Source organism: Pongo pygmaeus, chromosome 9, assembly GCF_028885625.2.
Source record: "Pongo pygmaeus isolate AG05252 chromosome 9, NHGRI_mPonPyg2-v2.0_pri, whole genome shotgun sequence".
Taxonomy (NCBI): Eukaryota; Metazoa; Chordata; class Mammalia; order Primates; family Hominidae; genus Pongo; species Pongo pygmaeus.
In genome coordinates, this window is record NC_072382.2 from 128073640 (window position 1) to 128091234 (window position 17595).

A 17595-nucleotide genomic window follows, 5' to 3' on the forward strand; every position below is an offset into this window, starting at 1 on the left:
ATTTTAATAACCCAAAGTTTAAAGGTTCCGATCTTTCCCCTTGGGGTGGAGTGATCTCATTCTCAGGACAACCGTTTACTTACCTGATTCCTTGGAGCATTATCAACTTCTGCTCTGTTGTCCTGACCATACATATGCCCTAGAACTACAGTTAGTGTGTTGTGGAATTTTAGTTTTGAATCCTGTATAAAAGAACTCCAAGACCTAAAAGGTAATTTATTTATGAAATTTATTTTCTTATATAAATTACTTATTTCTCTGGGCAGACAGCCTTCACCTTATTGCACTAATAGCACATCTGTTAATATCAAGCTACAGGACAAGTCTTAACAAGAGGTTTGTATTCTTCAATGTAGCACTTGTCTACCAGGCACTGTAGAGGGGAGTGATGAGGAAAAGCCAGGACTGCTTAGGAGGTGAAGGATGGGAGGGGAGGGGGTCAACATATATCCTCCTGACAATTGGTTTCCTCCCAGGAAGGGGAACATGCAGAGCTTACTTCTGGATTCTGGGAGTGGGAAGAGTTGGGAGGCCAAGAAGCCCAATGCAACGCTGCAGCTGAGCTCCCTTTATTTCTGAGGGAAGCAAGGACTCATCTTTTGCTCATTTGTAACAAATCACTCCAGCCTAGCTGATGCTTTGGGGTAAACAATGGAGTAGGAGTCATCATCAGAATTAGAATTAGCAGCAATTAACAGGCAATACACTGCCACAGTGAGGCGGGTGTCATCCAGGTCCCGGGGACCTGCAGGCTGTGTGTCCTAGGGAGAGGTGTCATTGAAGACCTGGTGCTGGCTCTGGAAGAGTCTCTTAACCTAATGCAGCTGGGACTCATTAGGCTCAGACGGCTCTTGACCACACTAATGATTAGCAAAGCTCTGGTGTTGGGTTCCAACCATTGGTCAAAGCTGTAATAAGACTGAGTCTGTAGGCAGAGTGAAGGGGGTGCCTGAGTAGGAAGGGGGAGGCCCGCTGGGAGAGGGTCAGAGGGCAGTGATTGTAACATGATCAGGCCCTCCTTGCAGATGGCGGCTGTGCTGAACGGGGAGTGGGGTTGGAAGGAGCCACAAGCCCCCTCACTCTGCTTTTGTACTACACTGAAGACAAGTTGCTCACATACTCTAAAGCACATTCTTGATACAGGAAGAAGGGCTTGTGGGGAAAGCGGCGATTTGGTATTGGGCAAGAGCCACGTTAAGCCTTCATGAGGGCAGCCACCACAGCCTTGGCATTGAGGCTGCGTAGGTCACAGTAGGTCTGGCCGGTGCCCACAAAGACGATGGGTTTGCTTGTGATGTACGTCATAGAAATAGCAGCTCCCACCTAAGTGGAGAAAGAGGACAGCTCATCAACACGAGCCCACTTTTCACTCACCCTCTCAGGAACAGGAAGCGCTGGAGCCAAGGTTTCCTTGCAGCCTCAGTTCCTTTGTGCAGGATGCCCATTCCACCCTCCAGTCTCATGTTTACCTTGTCATCAATGGTATCAAATTTGGTTAGAACAATGCCATCAATGAGCCGAGGTGTCTGAGCCATAGAATGGTCAGCCAAGGCTCTGTTGAACTTGACCTGGAAAGAAAAAGCGATAGAAGTGTAAGAACCATCTAAATTGACCAAAGCTTAAGTTGTAAAGGGAACTGGGCCCACGCTCTCACCAGCTGGTCCACGGCTTCATTGCCTACTAAGGCTTCTCCTACAAACAGCACCAAGTCAGGTGTATTGACAGTAATGAGTTTGGCCAGGGCAGTCATCAGAGGGGCATTGTCTTGCATGCGGCCTGCCGTGTCCACCAGCACCACATCAAAGCCTTGGTTACGTGCTAGAGAAAGAAAGTAGTCAACTCTGAACACCTGGACTACCACTCATGCTCATTCCCAGCTTCCTCTCAAAAAGTCCTAGTTTGGCTACCTGTTCACTGTCTTGGGCTCTGGATTTGGTTCCAAGGTAATGTGAGAAAAACTTGATTATATGCTTGGCCATCACCAAACATATTCAGGAAAAGGAGGACAACAGGATAAAGGTGACCAAATTCAGGTTTCTTTGGTTAAGGTATATTAGCTTTGCCTGCAACTACATCTATTACCCAAAAGCAAAGCATGGCAAGTAACTGATCTGACTTTTTACTGTAATTGAGAAACGAGTCTGTAGTAGCACAAGCCTGATCTTCTGCAAATTGCAAGAGAACCCAAGGAGGAAAAGGGACCCCAAATAAGCCCCCACACTCCCCGTGCACTGTACCAAAAGCAATGGCTTCCATGGCAATGCCAGCAGCATCCTTGCCATAGCCCTTTTCAAACAACTGCACCATGGTACGGCCACCATGCTTCTCTGGAGGGTGTAGGGCACTCAGACGCCGGGTGTGTGTACGCAGCTGCTCCACAGCCCCGGCACGAAATGTATCACAGGCAGCAATGAGGACACTGAAGCCATTCTCTAACAACCAGAAGGAAATCTGTGAAAAAGAAGTGACAAAAGTCACCTAAAGTCAGGATTTTGAGACACAAGAAGTACAGAAATATCAGCGACAGGCTGGGGAACTGCACTGACCTTGGCAAGATTGGTAGATTTCCCCACTCCATTAACGCCGCAGAAGGTGACAACATAAGGGCGCTGGCGACGCTGGGCATCCATGATGTCCCGGAGCATGTCTACACGACGCTGTGGCTGCAGAATCTGCACCAGGGACTCCTGTAGGGCTTGCTTTACTGTGGAAGTCACCGCTGAAAGGGGAGGTGGAGGAGGCTGCAGCTGTGAAACTCGGGGAATGCTCTCAAAAATGCCTAACACCTTTCTGAGCTAAGGGGACTAAGACAGTTAATTAGACTCTTGTCCCAGAAATCCAGAACAGACGCACATTACAAGGACTAACTCATTGAATCCTCTCAATAACCCTTAAAATCCAGGTTACAGAGGTTTAGAGATTAAGGAATTTGCCTAAAGTCACATACCTAGTAAGAATTGAGGTCTATGCACTTAAGCTACACATAAGCACTTTCTCACTTAGGGGAGTACTTACTGCTGAACGTCCCCATCACCTTCCCTTCCAACTTGTTGGCAACAGATTCACAGAGCTGGACAGCAATGTCTGCAGCCACGTTCTTAGCTGAGGAGAGGGGGACAGGTATGTCAGTTCCATGTCAGCAATGACCAATCTTTATGGTACAGGTGAGAAACGCTAGGTGATTCTGCTCTCAACTACCCCTATCCCGCGAACATGAGTCAGCCCGGTCCTCAGACTTACCAATGAGATGATCACGCATCTTGTCCAGCACAGATTCCATGTCTTCACGACTCAAGCTCTTTGAACCCACAAGGCCCTTCAGCATACCAAACATGCCACCCAGTGTTCCCTTGGTCGCACTGCAGGGACAGGAGATTACAAATACACATAAACCCAGTAGGTAGGAGTTGTATCTTACCAGTTTTGCAGATGCATATGCCACCCCCCACCTGAAATTCCCCTACCTAGGTTTGGTGGAGTTTTGAGCAGCCCCTTCGTCATCGGAGCTGCTGCAGTCCAGATCCTGAAGCTGCCCCCCAGGCCCAGTCCCTCGAATCTGGAAGATAAGGGGAAAGGAGATGGGGTCAGGAACATTAAGGTCTCTGAGGAAAAAGTCCACATTGCTCTATCTCTTTCATTTGGGGAAGCTCCAAGTATAACTTCCCCCTCATTCAAATCCAAGTATCATGTTCCCACACTCTACTTCCTCCCAATTTGTTATTAAATATAACCTTCACTTTGACCCGTTACCTCTTACCAAGTTGATGTCCTCAGACAAGGCAGCCTCAGGGGTTCCATTGGTGGTGGGAGTACTGTAATCCAACACTTCTTTGTTAGCACAGCCACCCAGTTCCCACACCCGGGGTGCTTTTTTGCCCTTCTCCTTTGGAGCATCTGACTTCGTGGACTTGCTGCAACAGGTTATGATACAAAGAGTTATGGTGAAGTAGGAAAGGAAACATGAGCCAGAGACCAGAACTCCCTTGCACCCATTGTGTCTAGGTAACAGTATTTTGAGAGTACTGGAGAAAGAGTGCTCACTTGGACTTCTCCATACCCCTCCCATGCTTCTGAATGAACTCCTCGCGCTTCCTGCGGATCAGCTCCTCTTTGGAAAGTTCTACTCCATTCTCAGGACCCAATGGAAGACCTGACTTTTCTGCAGGGACTGGTTTGCTGGTAGCCAAAGGACCATCAGAACCTGTTGGGGAAAAAACTCACTGAAGAAAAAAGAAGACCAATCCCAACCACTAGACAATGGCTAAAAGTCTTCCAAATTGTTCAAAGGAAATTTGGACCAAACATCTTGGAGTTCACAAGGCCTGGGGATTATAGGATGGTGACCATTTGAGTGAGAAGCAGGTAAGCAATGACAAAAGGAGGGACCACCTCAGTCCTTAGCACCGTGTTAACACCTTTTGTGTCCCAGTATATCCAAAGAACTCAAACTTGCCTTCCTTCTTGGCCCCCTTTTTTTTGCTATTCTTTGCTTTTTCCTTGGGCTTTTCCCCCCGTGTCTCAATCATGGACCTCACAGGTTTCTTGGCCTTTTCAGAATCTTCAAATTTCTTCATAGTAGTGGGAGCACGGATCTTACTGCTCTCCTCTGCTTCACTAAACAAAAAAGAGAATGGTTTATCTTTCTACCCCGTGCAGGAGGAAAAATAACAGTCCAGAGAAAGGACTCTCACACCCAAGAGGACAATGAGAACTGGGTAGCAAATTAGGAATGTCTTTGAACACACCAATTTACCACCTTTGAACCACCTTCAGAGAGGTCATCAAATCATGGAAATAAATTGATTTTAGAGAAGGCAGGTCCCTCACCGAAGGAGCCGCAGGAAGTCATTTTGGAAATCAAAAGTGCCATTTAATAAACTTAAAGCACTTTGCTGTTGGATCTCCGTGCGGTACTTGTCCCGAAACAGCCGGTGCACGTCATCTATCAATTTGTCTACATACGTCAGTGTCAGGATCTTCTGAAAACCAACCTGTTTAGGGGAAGAAACAGAGCCAACAGATCTGCTTACATGCCAGCCTAGAATGGAGGGACGCCAACTCAACCCTGGCTTTCAGAGACAGGTTCAGCTACCTGGCCGGTTTCCCTGTCCTGAGAGGCAGCCAGGCTCCCTGCCTGGGCCCAGTAGCTGCTGTTTTCCCCCATCTACCTTTCTAGTTTTTTCAGTTACGTCATCATATACACTGGCTGCAATTAATCAGAGTTCTCTTAATAATCAGGACTATGTTAACAATGCAATCGTCCCTCTACAACACCCCACTTACCACAAACACCAGCTCAAACTGGTTGTCCAGTTTATACTTGAGTGTGAGTGCCTCATGGGTGAAGGAGTTGTTACCTCCCCGTTCCTGGAGAAAGAGTATGTCTCAGTGTTCAGACCATCCCCAGAAAACCCAGGTTTGGGCCCCGGGTTTGGATTACCTTTGGGAAAGAGCCAAACATTTCCCCCAAACTCAAATCTGTCCCCAGGACAAGAGGATGCTGGGGCACTTCTCTCTGGCATTCCACCAGAAATAAGATAACCAAGTTGGGGGAAAGGGGTGAGAGAGAGAGCAAGACACACGGGAGCCAAAAGGGAAGTAGCCATATAAACAATCAGATTACTAGCAGCTATACACCATTTAGTTTTGTAAAGGTGTTTTCCCATCTGTTATTTCACCTAGGCTCGAAACAACAAAACCAAGCTGCTGGGGATAAATAGAGGGAGCGGAGGGGAATCCCAAAGGCGCCGGAATTCGGCTAGAGTCCAGACACCAGAGGTGGGGGCCGTCACTAAATTGCGGGGTAGTCTGAAGGGGACGAGAAAACGAAGCGGAGTCCGGGTTACGCGTGAGTGGTCAGTTTGAGGTGGGCGGGGAGGGTGGGAGGAGGCGCGGAATAGAGTCGAAGGGGACCATGGATCGGGTCAGGAAAGAAGAGCCTGGAGTTCTGATCCCACGGGGACGGTACCTGCAGCAGCACGGAACGAATCAACGCGTTAACGGGCCCGGTGCATGAGTCGCTAACGCCCTGGAAGCACCAGAGTACAAGCCCGCCCTTGGAGAAAATGGTGAAGAAGTCGAGCATGGCGGCAGCGGCACTGGAGCTGGGGCCGGCGCCGGGAATTCAGGCCGCGATCGTCGCCGCTTCCTGCTGCGCCAAGCGCGGGACACGTCACACCAGTGGCCCCGGAAACCAGCTCAACCGTACTTCCGCTCAGAACGCCGGGTGCCCTCCCCATCTCCGCCCGGGGGCGCGCAGGACTGACGTATCGCAAGGCCAGCCAATGGCGGGTGGGAGCGGGCCTGGGTGGGGCTCCAGGAGAGGTCACGGGGAGACGGCCACCTATAGCATTGGGCGGGGCAGAGCCCTGAGGGCCGCTGGCCAATTGGCGCGCTCGTCTGAATGGCGTTTGGCGCGGAGCAGTGACGGCCGGGATAATAGCGAGGCAGCAGTGCCGCTCTTAGAGGGTCCGGGCTCAGAGGGGCCATGATTCGGAGGGTTCTGCCGCACGACTTGGGCCGGGGCCTCTTGACCCGGAGGCCAGGCACGCGCAGAGGAGGCTTTTCTCTGGGTAAAGTTGAGGACGACAGAGGGCATTGTGGTTCTGGGTTGTCCCCAACCTCCGACTGTGTGTCCTTCAGGACCCGAAACCATGGCCCACACTGGCAGGACAGTGGGTCGGCTTGGGGAAGGGGGTAAGCTTGCCTACCAGAGCTTGTAGGGGCTGTGCAGGTGTATGGCTCCCAAGGCGGCCCTTCTTAGGTGGCAGGTCTCACATTATTCTCCATTTAAGCTTACAGTCAGACTGATTGATAATCAGTGGCACAGATGTGCATTAAGTCCTGCCCGTGTTCAGGATGCTGTACTTAGTGCTGTTGCGGTAAAGGAGTGAAGAGAAGACGGGATTCAGTGAATGTTCTGGATAATGGCTAGAGTGTACCTAGAGGGAAAATTTCAATAGACAGTAGGCCAGTTCAAGACTGGATAGAGGCCAGGCGCGGTGCCTGTAATCCTAGCACTTTGGGAGGTCGAGGCGGGTGGATCACCTGAGCTCAAGAGTTCGAGACCAGCCTGACCAACATGGTGAAACACCGTCTCTACTAAAAATACAAAAATTAGCTAGGTGTGGTGGTGGGCTCCTGTAATCCCAGCTACTCCGGAGCCTAAGGCAGGAGAATCGCTTGAACCCGGAAGGCGAAGGTTGCAATGAGCCGAGATCATGCCATTGCACTCCAGCCTGGGCGATTTAACGAAACTCCGTCTCAAAAAAAAAAAAAAAAAAAGATTCGATAGAACTCAACTTAAGGCTTTGCACTGCTAGCTAGTATAACGGTAGAAGTACATGGAGCAGGTGGGAACCGCGATCAGCTTTGAAGGATGTTTACTGGCTTAAGAAAGGTGTGTGTTCCAGTCTCTAAATAACTGAGTGCAGATTAGTAGAAAAATACTGTTTTTATGCAAGGAACTAGCAAAAGCCATCTAGATAGACGGTGTGAGTAGTAGCATGAAATGTAGTGTGGACAGGTAAGCTAAGGCCAGACCAAAGAAAGATTTCAGTGCTGCTGAGAAGAGTTTGAGTGAGGTATGAAATGGCAAAAGGATTCATTTATTTAAGATACTTACTGAGCACTTAGAATATGCCGGGTGTTGCGATAGGCTGGAGATTCAGTGGTGAAGGTAAACACAGCCTCCTCCCTCATGGATTTTAGAGTATGTAACAATACAAACTGCAATTGTGTCCAAGAGATCATGTAGAGTTTGACCTGGTCTGGGGGTCAGGAAGGGCTTTCCCAAGCAAGGAATTAACTAGGCAAGGAAGTGGACACAGTTTAAAAGCAGAGAGCACGTGCAGGTTCCCTGTGGTGGGAGGAAATAAGGTGCCATCAAGGAACTAAAGGGCCTGGAGTGTAGGGGAGGATAAGATGAACAGAAGCCAGATTGTGCAGTATCTTACGGGCTCTGTTTAAGGCTTTGGACTTTGGTTCTTAGAGTAATGGAAACTCATTGGAGGGTCTTAAGCAAGAGGGTTTGTGATTAAATTTGTGTTTTGAAAAGATATTTCTAGCTATATTGTAAAAATGTTCGCAGCAGGGGGTGGGATGGAAGTGGGGAATCAGTGGGAACAGTTAGGATGCTTTTGCATTTGTCCAGTTGAGAGATGATAGTGGCTTTGCCTAGGATGATGGTGGCAGAGGAAGAAAGGGGACAGATTGAGGAGTTACTTGGAAGCCAGAGCCCTCAGGACTTGATTATAGATAGGATATAAATGTAGGTTTGGTGGTGGTGATGGATATCCAGGATAAGCATGGCACCGCTTAGAGGTGCCATGCTTCAGAGGGTGCCGTGACTTGGGGTGTGCCAGGGCCTCTTGGTCCAGACGCCTGGAAGACCCAAGTGGGGATGACAGTGCAGTTGAATATGTGAGTTGGGATCAGGAGAAGTCTATGCAGGAGGTAATGTAGAAAATTAATTTTAGGAAATTGAATCTTGCAGTGCTTGGCACAATGCATGAAAAGGGAGACTGATGGCATGTGGACTATTCAGAAAACTGTGGCAACACTGTTGGGTGCAAGGTGACCTTTTGAGATGGGCTGACAGTGGGGACTGCCAACTCATGTGTCTGTTTAGCTCAGCTTTTCCTGTACCCATCCTCCATCCCCCCAGCCATGTGGGAAGGAAATGTTTGGCCCTCTGACCCTCACTACATCCCACAGACTGGGATGGAAAGGTGTCTGAGATTAAGAAGAAGATCAAGTCGATCCTGCCTGGAAGGTCCTGTGATCTACTGCAAGACACCAGCCACCTGCCCCCCGAGCACTCGGATGTGGTGATCGTGGGAGGTGGGGTGCTTGGCTTGTCTGTGGCCTATTGGCTGAAGAAGCTGGAGAGCAGACGAGGTGCTATTCGAGTGCTAGTGGTGGAACGGGACCACACGGTGAGGTCTGGGGTAGGGCAGAGTCATGAGTGGGGCAAGAAAGATGACTCACATTTTATTAAGGACTCTAGCGACAAGGGAAGGAGAGGAGGGGAAGACCTCAATCTCAGGGGATCCAACGGACAGAGATTGTGCTTTGGACCTTGTTGAGAAATTTTCCTAGGATCTTCCTCAGTCGAACCGGGAAGCTTGGCAATAAGGTTTGTTCTTTTGAAAGCAGATATCACAATATTGGATTTTTCGAGATCTCATAGCTCTGGTCATGAGAGCCTGCATTCAAGCTATAATTAAGTGTCTGAACTTTCTCTTTTTTTTTTTTTTTTGAGACAGAGTCTTGCTCTGTTACCCAGGCTGGAGTGCAATGGCACGATCTCAGCTCACTGCAACCTCCACCTCCCAGGTTCAAGTGATTATCCTACCTCAGCCCCCTGAGTAGCTGAGATTACAGGGACACACCCTGATGCCTAGCTATTTTTTGTATTTTTAGTAGAGATGAGGTCTCACCATGTTGCCTAGGCTGGTCTTGAACTCCGAACCTCAAGTGATCCGCCCACCTTGGCTTCTCAAAGTGCTGGGATTACAGGCATGAGCCACCATTCCCAGCCCTCAACTTTCTTCTTTTGGGTCCCATTACTTCTGAGGTTTTTTGCATTTTATTGTATTTATTTATTTCGAGACAGGGTCTTGCTCTGTTGCCCAGGCTGGAATACAGTACAACCTCCACCTCCCAGGCTCAAGTGGTCCTCCCACCTTAGCCTCCAGAGTAGCTGGGACCACAGGCATGCATCACCACACCTGGCTAATTTCTGTATTTTTTGTAGAAATGGGGTTTTGCCATGTTGCCCAGGCTGGTCTCGGATTCCTGAACTCAAGCAATCAGCTCTCCTCGGCCTCCCAAAGTGCTGGGATTACAGGCATGAGCCACCCACCCGGCTGGTTTTTACACTTTAGATGTTCCCGTTTGCATTGCCAGCTAGCCACGAGTCTTGCTACTTTACTTCAATCATAACCTTTCGTTTTCCAAATGGTAGATCAAATGTTAATCGCCTGCCCTTGGACTTCCAGGCCATTACCATTTTGTACCACTGTGTCAGCTCTTGCCAGATGACTGACCCTCTCTGCTCTGCACATCCGCTGTTGATGATTTTAAACACCGTTGCCTTCAAGTTGACTTACACATGGGTCTTAGATTATAGACTTGCAAATAGGACTCCCCTTCAACTTTAGGTGTATAGCTCGAAGCTTTCATTGCAGTACTCTAGTCACATGTGATAGGATACTGTCTACCTCAACTTTTCTTGTCTTTCCACAGTATTCACAGGCCTCCACTGGGCTCTCAGTAGGTGGGATTTGTCAGCAGTTCTCATTGCCTGAGAACATCCAGCTCTCCCTCTTTTCAGCCAGCTTTCTACGGAATATCAATGTAGGTGCAATGGTATCTGGGATGTTGGGGTGGTTACCCCTCCTTTAGCCCAGAGTGGGGAGCAGCCCAGCTAGCAAGGTAGCCAGAGAGCAAGAATGGGTCAGCCAACTAGGAGAGGGGGGCCCTGGCCTTTCTTCCTAGTGGTGGTGCCTCAAGGTCTGGGGCACGGAGCCTGGGGAGCTGTGGGGGAAGAAGGCAGGAGAACTCTTCCTGGCATCCTTAAGTCAGTCTCTTTCAGGAGCTTCTCTCTGCATACAGGAGTACCTGGCCGTAGTCGATGCCCCTCCCTTGGACCTCCGGTTCAGCCCCTCAGGCTACCTCTTGCTGGCTTCAGAAAAGGATGCTGCAGCCATGGAGAGCAACGTGAAAGTGCAGAGGTGGGTGCCTGGCACAGCCTCTCAGCTGCTTGGCAGCCAAAGATGTTGGGTGACTCCTGCACCAGGTTAGGAAGTGAGAAAGTGGAGCTGATAAGACAGATCCCTGCGGTCTAGGACCTCAGTGTGTCAGGAAGGAAATACACAGACCTGCAGTGCCCTGTGAGTGCTGTACGACGGATATGGACAAAACACTGCAAGGTGCTTCCTAATTTGTCAGATCATGAAAACCACCTGGAACACATCCGAGACCTAATAAAGCAGAATCTCTAGGGAAGGAGCCCACAAATCTGGGTTTTTAACAAGAACCTAAGTCAGGAGTTAGCAAACTTTTTCTGTAAAGGGCCAGATAGTATATATTTTAGGTTTTGCTGGCCGTACAGTCTCTAATCCAACCGCTCTGCTATCACAGCATGAAAGCAGCCATAGACAAAAGTGCAAATGAAGGAGTGTGGCTCATTTATGAAAACAGGCAGCAGGTCGGATTTGGCAACCCCTGCTCTAAGTGATTCTCATGCTCAGGTGAGGGTGGGCATCTTTGTGATGCAATATGGCCAGAGGCTTTATTTTTATGTTTATTTAACAAACACCCAAGTCTCACAGTGACATCAATTAATATCCTAAATGCTGTACAGATATTAACTCATTCAATCATCAGAACATCCCCATTTTACATATGAGGAAACTGAGGCATAAGGCGCTAGTAAGTGGTGGCGGTGGGATTTTATTTGAAGCCAGCAGTCTGGCTTGTGAGTGTTCTGTTGGTGCGTCCGCTATGCTGCCTTTGAGGGACAGTGTCCCAGAGGAGATACCTGTGCTCAGGAGCAGGATTGTACAAGGAGTGGAGAGGAGGTGGGTCCGGGCAGGAGTGGAGGGAGCAAGGTCACCACCTTGTTGTGAAAGTTCATGGAATAGGCTGGGTGCAGTGGCTCATGCCTTTAATCCCAGCACTTTGGGAGGCCACGGCAGATGGAACACCTGAGGTCAGGAGTTCGAGACCAGCCTGGCCAACGTGGTGGAACCTCGTCTCTACTAAAAATACAAAAATTAGCTGGGTGTGGTGGTGTGCGCCTGTAATTCCAGCTACTCCAGAGGCTGAAGCAGGAGAATTGCTAGAACCCAGGAGGAGGAGGTTGCAGTGAGCCGAGATGGCACCACTGCACTCCAGCCTGGGTGACAGAGCCAGACTCACTGAAAAAAAAAAAAGTCATGGAATAGACCGGGATAGCAGGGAGCTATGTGTGCTGAAGGGAGACAAGGGAGTAGGGAAGGAAAGGCAGTCAAGGCTGAAGAGCCTGACTAGGAGGCTTGGTCTTCAGCCACTCAGCAATGAGGAAAAATAGGGGCATTTGGGGCAGAGAAGTGACATGACTGAGCTGGACTCCCCACTTGTGGAGTTAGGGTCCATACTTCATCCCTCTGCACACTCCCCTCTCTGACACATACACCGACCCACACGTTTTATCTCAGGCAGGTGGGAGCCAAAATTTCTCTGATGTCTCCTGATCAGCTTCGGAACAAGTTTCCCTGGATAAACACAGAGGGAGTGGCTTTGGCATCTTACGGTGAGGCTTGCTTGCAGAGGGGACAGCTTTTTTCCTGAAGATGGAGACTAAGGGGTGCTACACGTTGGGAGTCTCGGTACCCCACAGCCAAGCTGAAGGAGGAACACTTCCCTCCTGTGTCACAGGAACGGCCCTGGGCCATGCTAGTTCTCTGGCCTTCAGCAGGCTTTGTCTGTGTGGTTGAGTTGGTCAAGATGACCTTCCCCAGCTTACAAGCCCTAGAGAGGGCTTGGGGGACACAGGAAATACAATCCAAGAGCAGAAGTCCTCATCCCTCTTTGTGAGTTCTCTTTTTCTTATCACAGGGATGGAGGACGAAGGTTGGTTTGACCCCTGGTGTCTGCTCCAGGGCCTTCGGCGAAAGGTCCAGTCCTTGGGAGTCCTTTTCTGCCAGGGAGAGGTGACACGTGAGTCTGAGCTTGTTTCCTCTAGCAACTGGGGCATAGGCCTAGACTAGGTCTTATCTTCTCACTCACAAGCTAAGCAAGGGCTGGAGGGGGAAAGGGGTCTCCCCGAGAGCAGGTCCTAGGCATCTTGACCCGGGCTCCTCACTGAGCTGCGTTGTGACTTGTGATCTGCTTGATGATTGCACCTCAGCACTGTCCTGTCAGAGTGTGGCCAAGCTAATGCCAGCTCCCTCATCTCCGTTTGCTTCAGTGTCTGTAGGAAAGCTCCCATCCTTCCAGCTTTCTTTCCTTAAGAAACCAGTGAAATCCCCATTTCATTCCTCTTCAGCGCCTCCACAGCCTATTCATTTTCTTCTCTGCAGGTTTTGTCTCTTCATCTCAACGCATGTTGACCACAGATGACAAAGCGGTGGTCTTGAAAAGGATCCATAAAGTCCATGTAAGTTTCTAGTCTGTGATGTCCTTTACCAAAATGGAGGGACAGGGAAGGTAGTGACTCTCCTTGTTTTGGTTTTCTTTGACCCACTTTCCAGTATGGGTAAACTAAGGCTCAGGAAGCAGTGCATCTCTCAGGGTGCCTGGTATGTGGTCCAGGCCTTCCACCCCTCACCCTCTGGTGTCTGCAGGTGAAGATGGACTGCAGCCTGGAGTACCAGCCTGTGGAATGCGCCATTGTGGTCAACGCAGCCGGAGCCTGGTCTGCGCAAATCGCAGCGCTGGCTGGTATTGGAGAGGGGCCACCTGGCACCCTGCAGGGCACCAAGCTACCTGTGGAGCCGAGGAAAAGGTAACTGCGCTCCGGGCAGCTGAGGAGGTTGGTGACAGAAAGAAAGAAATGACATCAAAGTTGGATAGCATGTGTGTGTGTGTGTGTGTGTGTGTGTGTGTGTGTGGTGTGTGGTGTGTGTGTGTATGGGGTTGAGGAGAGTGTGTATGTGTGTGCGTATGGGATTGGGGAGGGTGTGTGTGTGTATGGGGTTGGGGAGGGTGTGTGTGTGTGTGTGTGTGTGTGTGTGTGTGTGTGTGTGTGTGTGTATGGAGTCGGGGAGGGAGTGTGTGTGTATGGGGTCAGAGAGGGTGTGTGTTTGTGTGTGTATGGGGTTGGGGAGGGTGTGTGTGTGTGTGTATGGGGTCGGGGAGGGTGTGTGTGTGGGGACAGGGTTGGGGAGGGTGTGTGGGGGTGGGGGTGGACACGGTTGGGGAGGGTGTGTGTGTGTGTATGGGGTTGGGGAGGGTGTGTGTGTATCGGGACAGGGTTGGGGAGGGTGTGTGGGGGTGGGGGGTGGACGGGGTTGGGGAGGGTGTGTGTGGGGGTGGGGGGTAGACGGGGTTGGGGAGGGTGTGTGGGGGTGCGGGGTAGACAGGGTTGGGGAGGGTGTGTGGGGGTGCGGGGTGGACGGGGTTGGGGAGGGTTGCCGGCCATGCTGTTTCTGCAGTTCGTAACCACACTGGTTGTGGCAGGTATGTGTATGTATGGCACTGCCCCCAGGGACCAGGCCTAGAGACTCCGCTTGTTGCAGACACCAGTGGAGCCTATTTTCGCCGGGAAGGATTAGGTAGCAACTACCTAGGTGGTCGTAGCCCCACTGAGGTAAGCTGAGTGGGGTGGGACATGCCGGCAAGGAGACATAGAATAATTGTCATGAAACAATCAGGCTTTTGGCCAGGCACAGTAGCTCATGCCTGTAATCTCAGCATTTTGGGAGGCCAAGGCAGGTGGATCACCTGAGGTCAGGAGTTTGAGACCAGCCTGACCAACATGGCGAAACCCCATCTCTACTAAAAATAAAAAACTTAGTTGGGCGTGGTGCTGGGCGCCTGTAATCCCAGCTACTTGGGAGGCTGAGGCAGGAGAATCGCTTGAACCCGGGAGGCGGAGATTGCAGTGAGCCAAGATTGCGCCATTGCACTCCAGCCTGGGCAACAAGAGCAAAACTCTGTCTCAAAAAAAAAAAGAAAGAAAAAGAATCAGGCTTTTCTGGGGGGCTGCGTGCTGTGTTAATTGATATTAGAGCCCCCTCCAGATTTGAACTGGGACCATTTCTCCCCATCCCCTACCTGCACAGGGATTGTTAAACAAGTCTGTGTCTGTCCTTGTGTCCCAGGCAATGTAAGCCTTGTCCCCACCTCTCACTCCAGCAGGAAGAACCGGACCCAGCGAACCTGGAAGTGGACCATGATTTCTTCCAGGACAAGGTGTGGCCCCATTTGGCCCTGAGGATCCCAGCTTTTGAGACTCTGAAGGTAACTGGCAAGGGCTGGTTTTCCTTTTTATTTTTGGACATTGGATGGGACAGATGACAGTGGAGCACGTTGGTCCCCTCAGACCTGTGACTGCCGTAGTCCCTTCATGTCACAACTGCTAAGGAATTTCTTGGACACATCCCATCCCATAGACCCCTCAGCAGCAGGTAGAGGGTACTTTGTGCTGACCCCTGACGAGGAGTGAGGATGGAGTGTGGCTACAGCCTTCCTGAGAACCCTAGTGTTTGTGTACCCGCAGGTTCAGAGCGCCTGGGCCGGCTATTACGACTACAACACCTTTGACCAGAATGGCGTGGTGGGCCCCCACCCGCTAGTTGCCAACATGTACTTTGCTACTGGCTTCAGTGGTCACGGGCTCCAGCAGGCCCCTGGCGTTGGGCGAGCTGTAGCAGAGATGATACTGAAGGGCAGGTTCCAGACCATCGACCTGAGCCCCTTCCTCTTTACCCGCTTTTACTTGGGAGAGAAGATCCAAGAGAACAACATCATCTGAGCATGTGTGCTCTGCACTGGCTCCACTGGCTTGCATCCTGGCTGTGTTCACAGCCTTCTTTGCTGCTTCCATCTTCCCCAGCACTGTGCCAGGCCTTCTCCCCCTCCCCAGTGTCCTCTCCTCTCAGGCAGGCCATTGCACCCACATGGCTGGGCAGGTGCAGGCACTGAGGCCCAGGCCAATAGCGAGTGATGAGCGGGATCCTAGGACTGATCTGTAGCCCATACTGATGTCACCCACCAGGGCAATCCATCTGGAGGCCTGAGCACCCTGGCCCAGGACTGGCTCCATCCTGGCACTGACCAGGAAAGACTGCCTCTGACCCTCTTAGCAGACAGAGCCCAGGCATGGGAGCACTCTGGGGCAGCCTGGCTCAGGTTTATTGATTTTTGTCTGTTTACCCTATCCATTAATCAATACATGTAATTAACTCCTTCCCTCCAGTCTTCTGTCTCTTCTTTTCATTGTACAGCAGGAGCTTTTGAAGCACCCCATTAGCCTTATACCAGGACAGGGAGTTTTTTTAAACAAACAAAACAAAACACGAGCACAAACCCACCTTTCATTAGTTAAATCCTTGAGTGGTGCAGTATCACACAGATTCTGTGTCCGTAGTCTTAGCAGGAAGATTGGGAATTTGGCATAAACCATGCCACTGTTTCCATGAACCCAAGTGACTTTTTCCCAGATTACTCTGGTTTTGTTTGGTGTGCCACCAGGAGTTGCTGTGTGGTTCTTTGCTTTGTATACGTGAGCATATCTCTTGCCCAAATAGAATTCAGTTTCATCCCAGGCATAAATGCTCAAATTTTAAGAAGAGCTGTGTGCCCCCTTTGGTTCTGGAAACCTCACAGCCAGCAAAAATGGCCTTGGACCACAGCCTTCCTGTTCCCAGCAAGCCTCCACAGGCTCCAAGATGGCAGACAGAGTCCTTCTTAGATCCTAGGCGGCAGGCATCTTCCTTGTGAGCGAGTGCCTCCCCTTCCTGAGTTCCCGCAGGGAGTTTGGCTGTAAAGAAAGAGGGATGGGTTTGTCCATCTATTCTACCAACATTTATTCAGCCCAGCTGTTGGCCAGAGTCAGGGTCACATGTTGAGATACACCAGCAAGCAAAACATAGTCATGTCTTTGCTGGAACTTTCATAGCCCTGCCCCTCCTGGCCCCTCACCCCTAGATCAGATACAGTGTGACCCCCCAGTGCTGGCATGAGCACACAACAGACACCTCACCCGGGGGGGGAGTAGGAGGGTGGCAAAGGGGTTTCTCCATGCAGCTCCTCGAGGGAACTTGACCTCTGAGCTGACCCTGAAGGATGGGCATCTAGTGAAGTGAATGCAAGGTGGCCAAGGAAGGATCCAGGCTGAGGGCAAACCATATGTAAAGGCCCAGAGACAAGAATTAATAGGATTCAGGGATTTGTCCTAGTCCACTTGGGCAGCTATCACAACATATCCTAGACTGGGTAATTTATAAATAATAGAAATGTATTGCTCACAATTCTAGATGCTGGGAAGTCCAAGATCAAGGCACCAGCAGATTCAATGTCTAGTAAAGGCCTGCTTTCTGCTTCAAAGATGGTGCTTTCTCACTGCATCCTCACATGGCAGAAGGGGTAAGGCAGCTTCTTTCAACCTCTTCCAAGAACACTCATCCCTTTCATGAGGGTAGAGTCCACATGACTTAATCACGTCCCCAAAAGCCCCACCTCTTCACACCATCACATTGGGTATCAGGTTCCAACATAGGACTTTAGGGAGGACACCAACATTCAGACCATAGCAGGATTCAGTGTGACTGTTTCTGCCTAGATCGTGGAGTGCAAGAAGAGAAACTAGAGCCGCTGAGGGGTTTTAAACGGGAGCAACACGCTCAGATTTTCCTTTTAGAAGAATCACCTGGGTGACCTTGTGGAGAGCAGATGAGGATGTCAAGGCAGGCAGCAAGGAGGCCAGATGGAGGCTGTGGCTGCAGTCCGTGTGGCAGGGACAGGGAGTGCCTGAACCATCGTGGCAAGAATCAGATGGATCCCAGGGTGATGGCCGGGTTTCTGGATGGAAGTTCTACCCCTCCCAGAGATGAGGAGCACCAGGGAGGAGCGGAGTGAGGGACAGAGTGAGTGGTGCAGTCTGGG

At 50.5% G+C, this 17595-nt stretch overlaps 2 protein-coding genes across 6 annotated transcripts; one reads left to right on the forward strand and one right to left on the reverse strand.

The window, feature by feature from the left end:
- Positions 1-212: 212 nt before the first annotated feature.
- SRPRA (SRP receptor subunit alpha) lies at positions 213-6182 on the reverse strand. Its single transcript, XM_054441552.2, has 14 exons — positions 5969-6182; positions 5284-5367; positions 4828-4991; positions 4454-4614; positions 4042-4201; positions 3758-3911; positions 3465-3556; positions 3241-3359; positions 3016-3102; positions 2547-2719; positions 2238-2451; positions 1655-1818; positions 1470-1568; positions 213-1323 (listed from the first exon to the last, which is right to left on the reverse strand). The coding sequence occupies exons 1-14, from the start codon at positions 6083-6085 to the stop codon at positions 1195-1197; spliced, it is 1917 nt and encodes a 638-aa protein (XP_054297527.1). The 5' UTR covers positions 6086-6182; the 3' UTR covers positions 213-1194.
- A 58-nt stretch (positions 6183-6240) lies between these two features.
- On the forward strand, positions 6241-15901 carry FOXRED1 (FAD dependent oxidoreductase domain containing 1). Of its 5 annotated transcripts, none has more exons than XM_054441553.2 (11): positions 6241-6572; positions 8716-8936; positions 10249-10359; positions 10618-10736; positions 12204-12298; positions 12604-12705; positions 13068-13144; positions 13332-13492; positions 14167-14296; positions 14845-14949; positions 15209-15901. In XM_054441553.2, exons 1-11 carry the CDS (start codon positions 6488-6490, stop codon positions 15461-15463), a joined length of 1461 nt encoding a protein of 486 aa, XP_054297528.2. In that variant the 5' UTR covers positions 6241-6487; the 3' UTR covers positions 15464-15901. The 5 variants fall into 5 exon arrangements, with proteins under 5 accessions (XP_054297528.2, XP_054297529.2, XP_063527668.1 ...); XM_054441554.2 differs by having other exon boundaries at positions 14848-14949; XM_063671598.1 differs by lacking the exon at positions 8716-8936 and having other exon boundaries at positions 6547-6572.
- The last annotated feature ends 1694 nt before the right edge of the window (positions 15902-17595 follow it).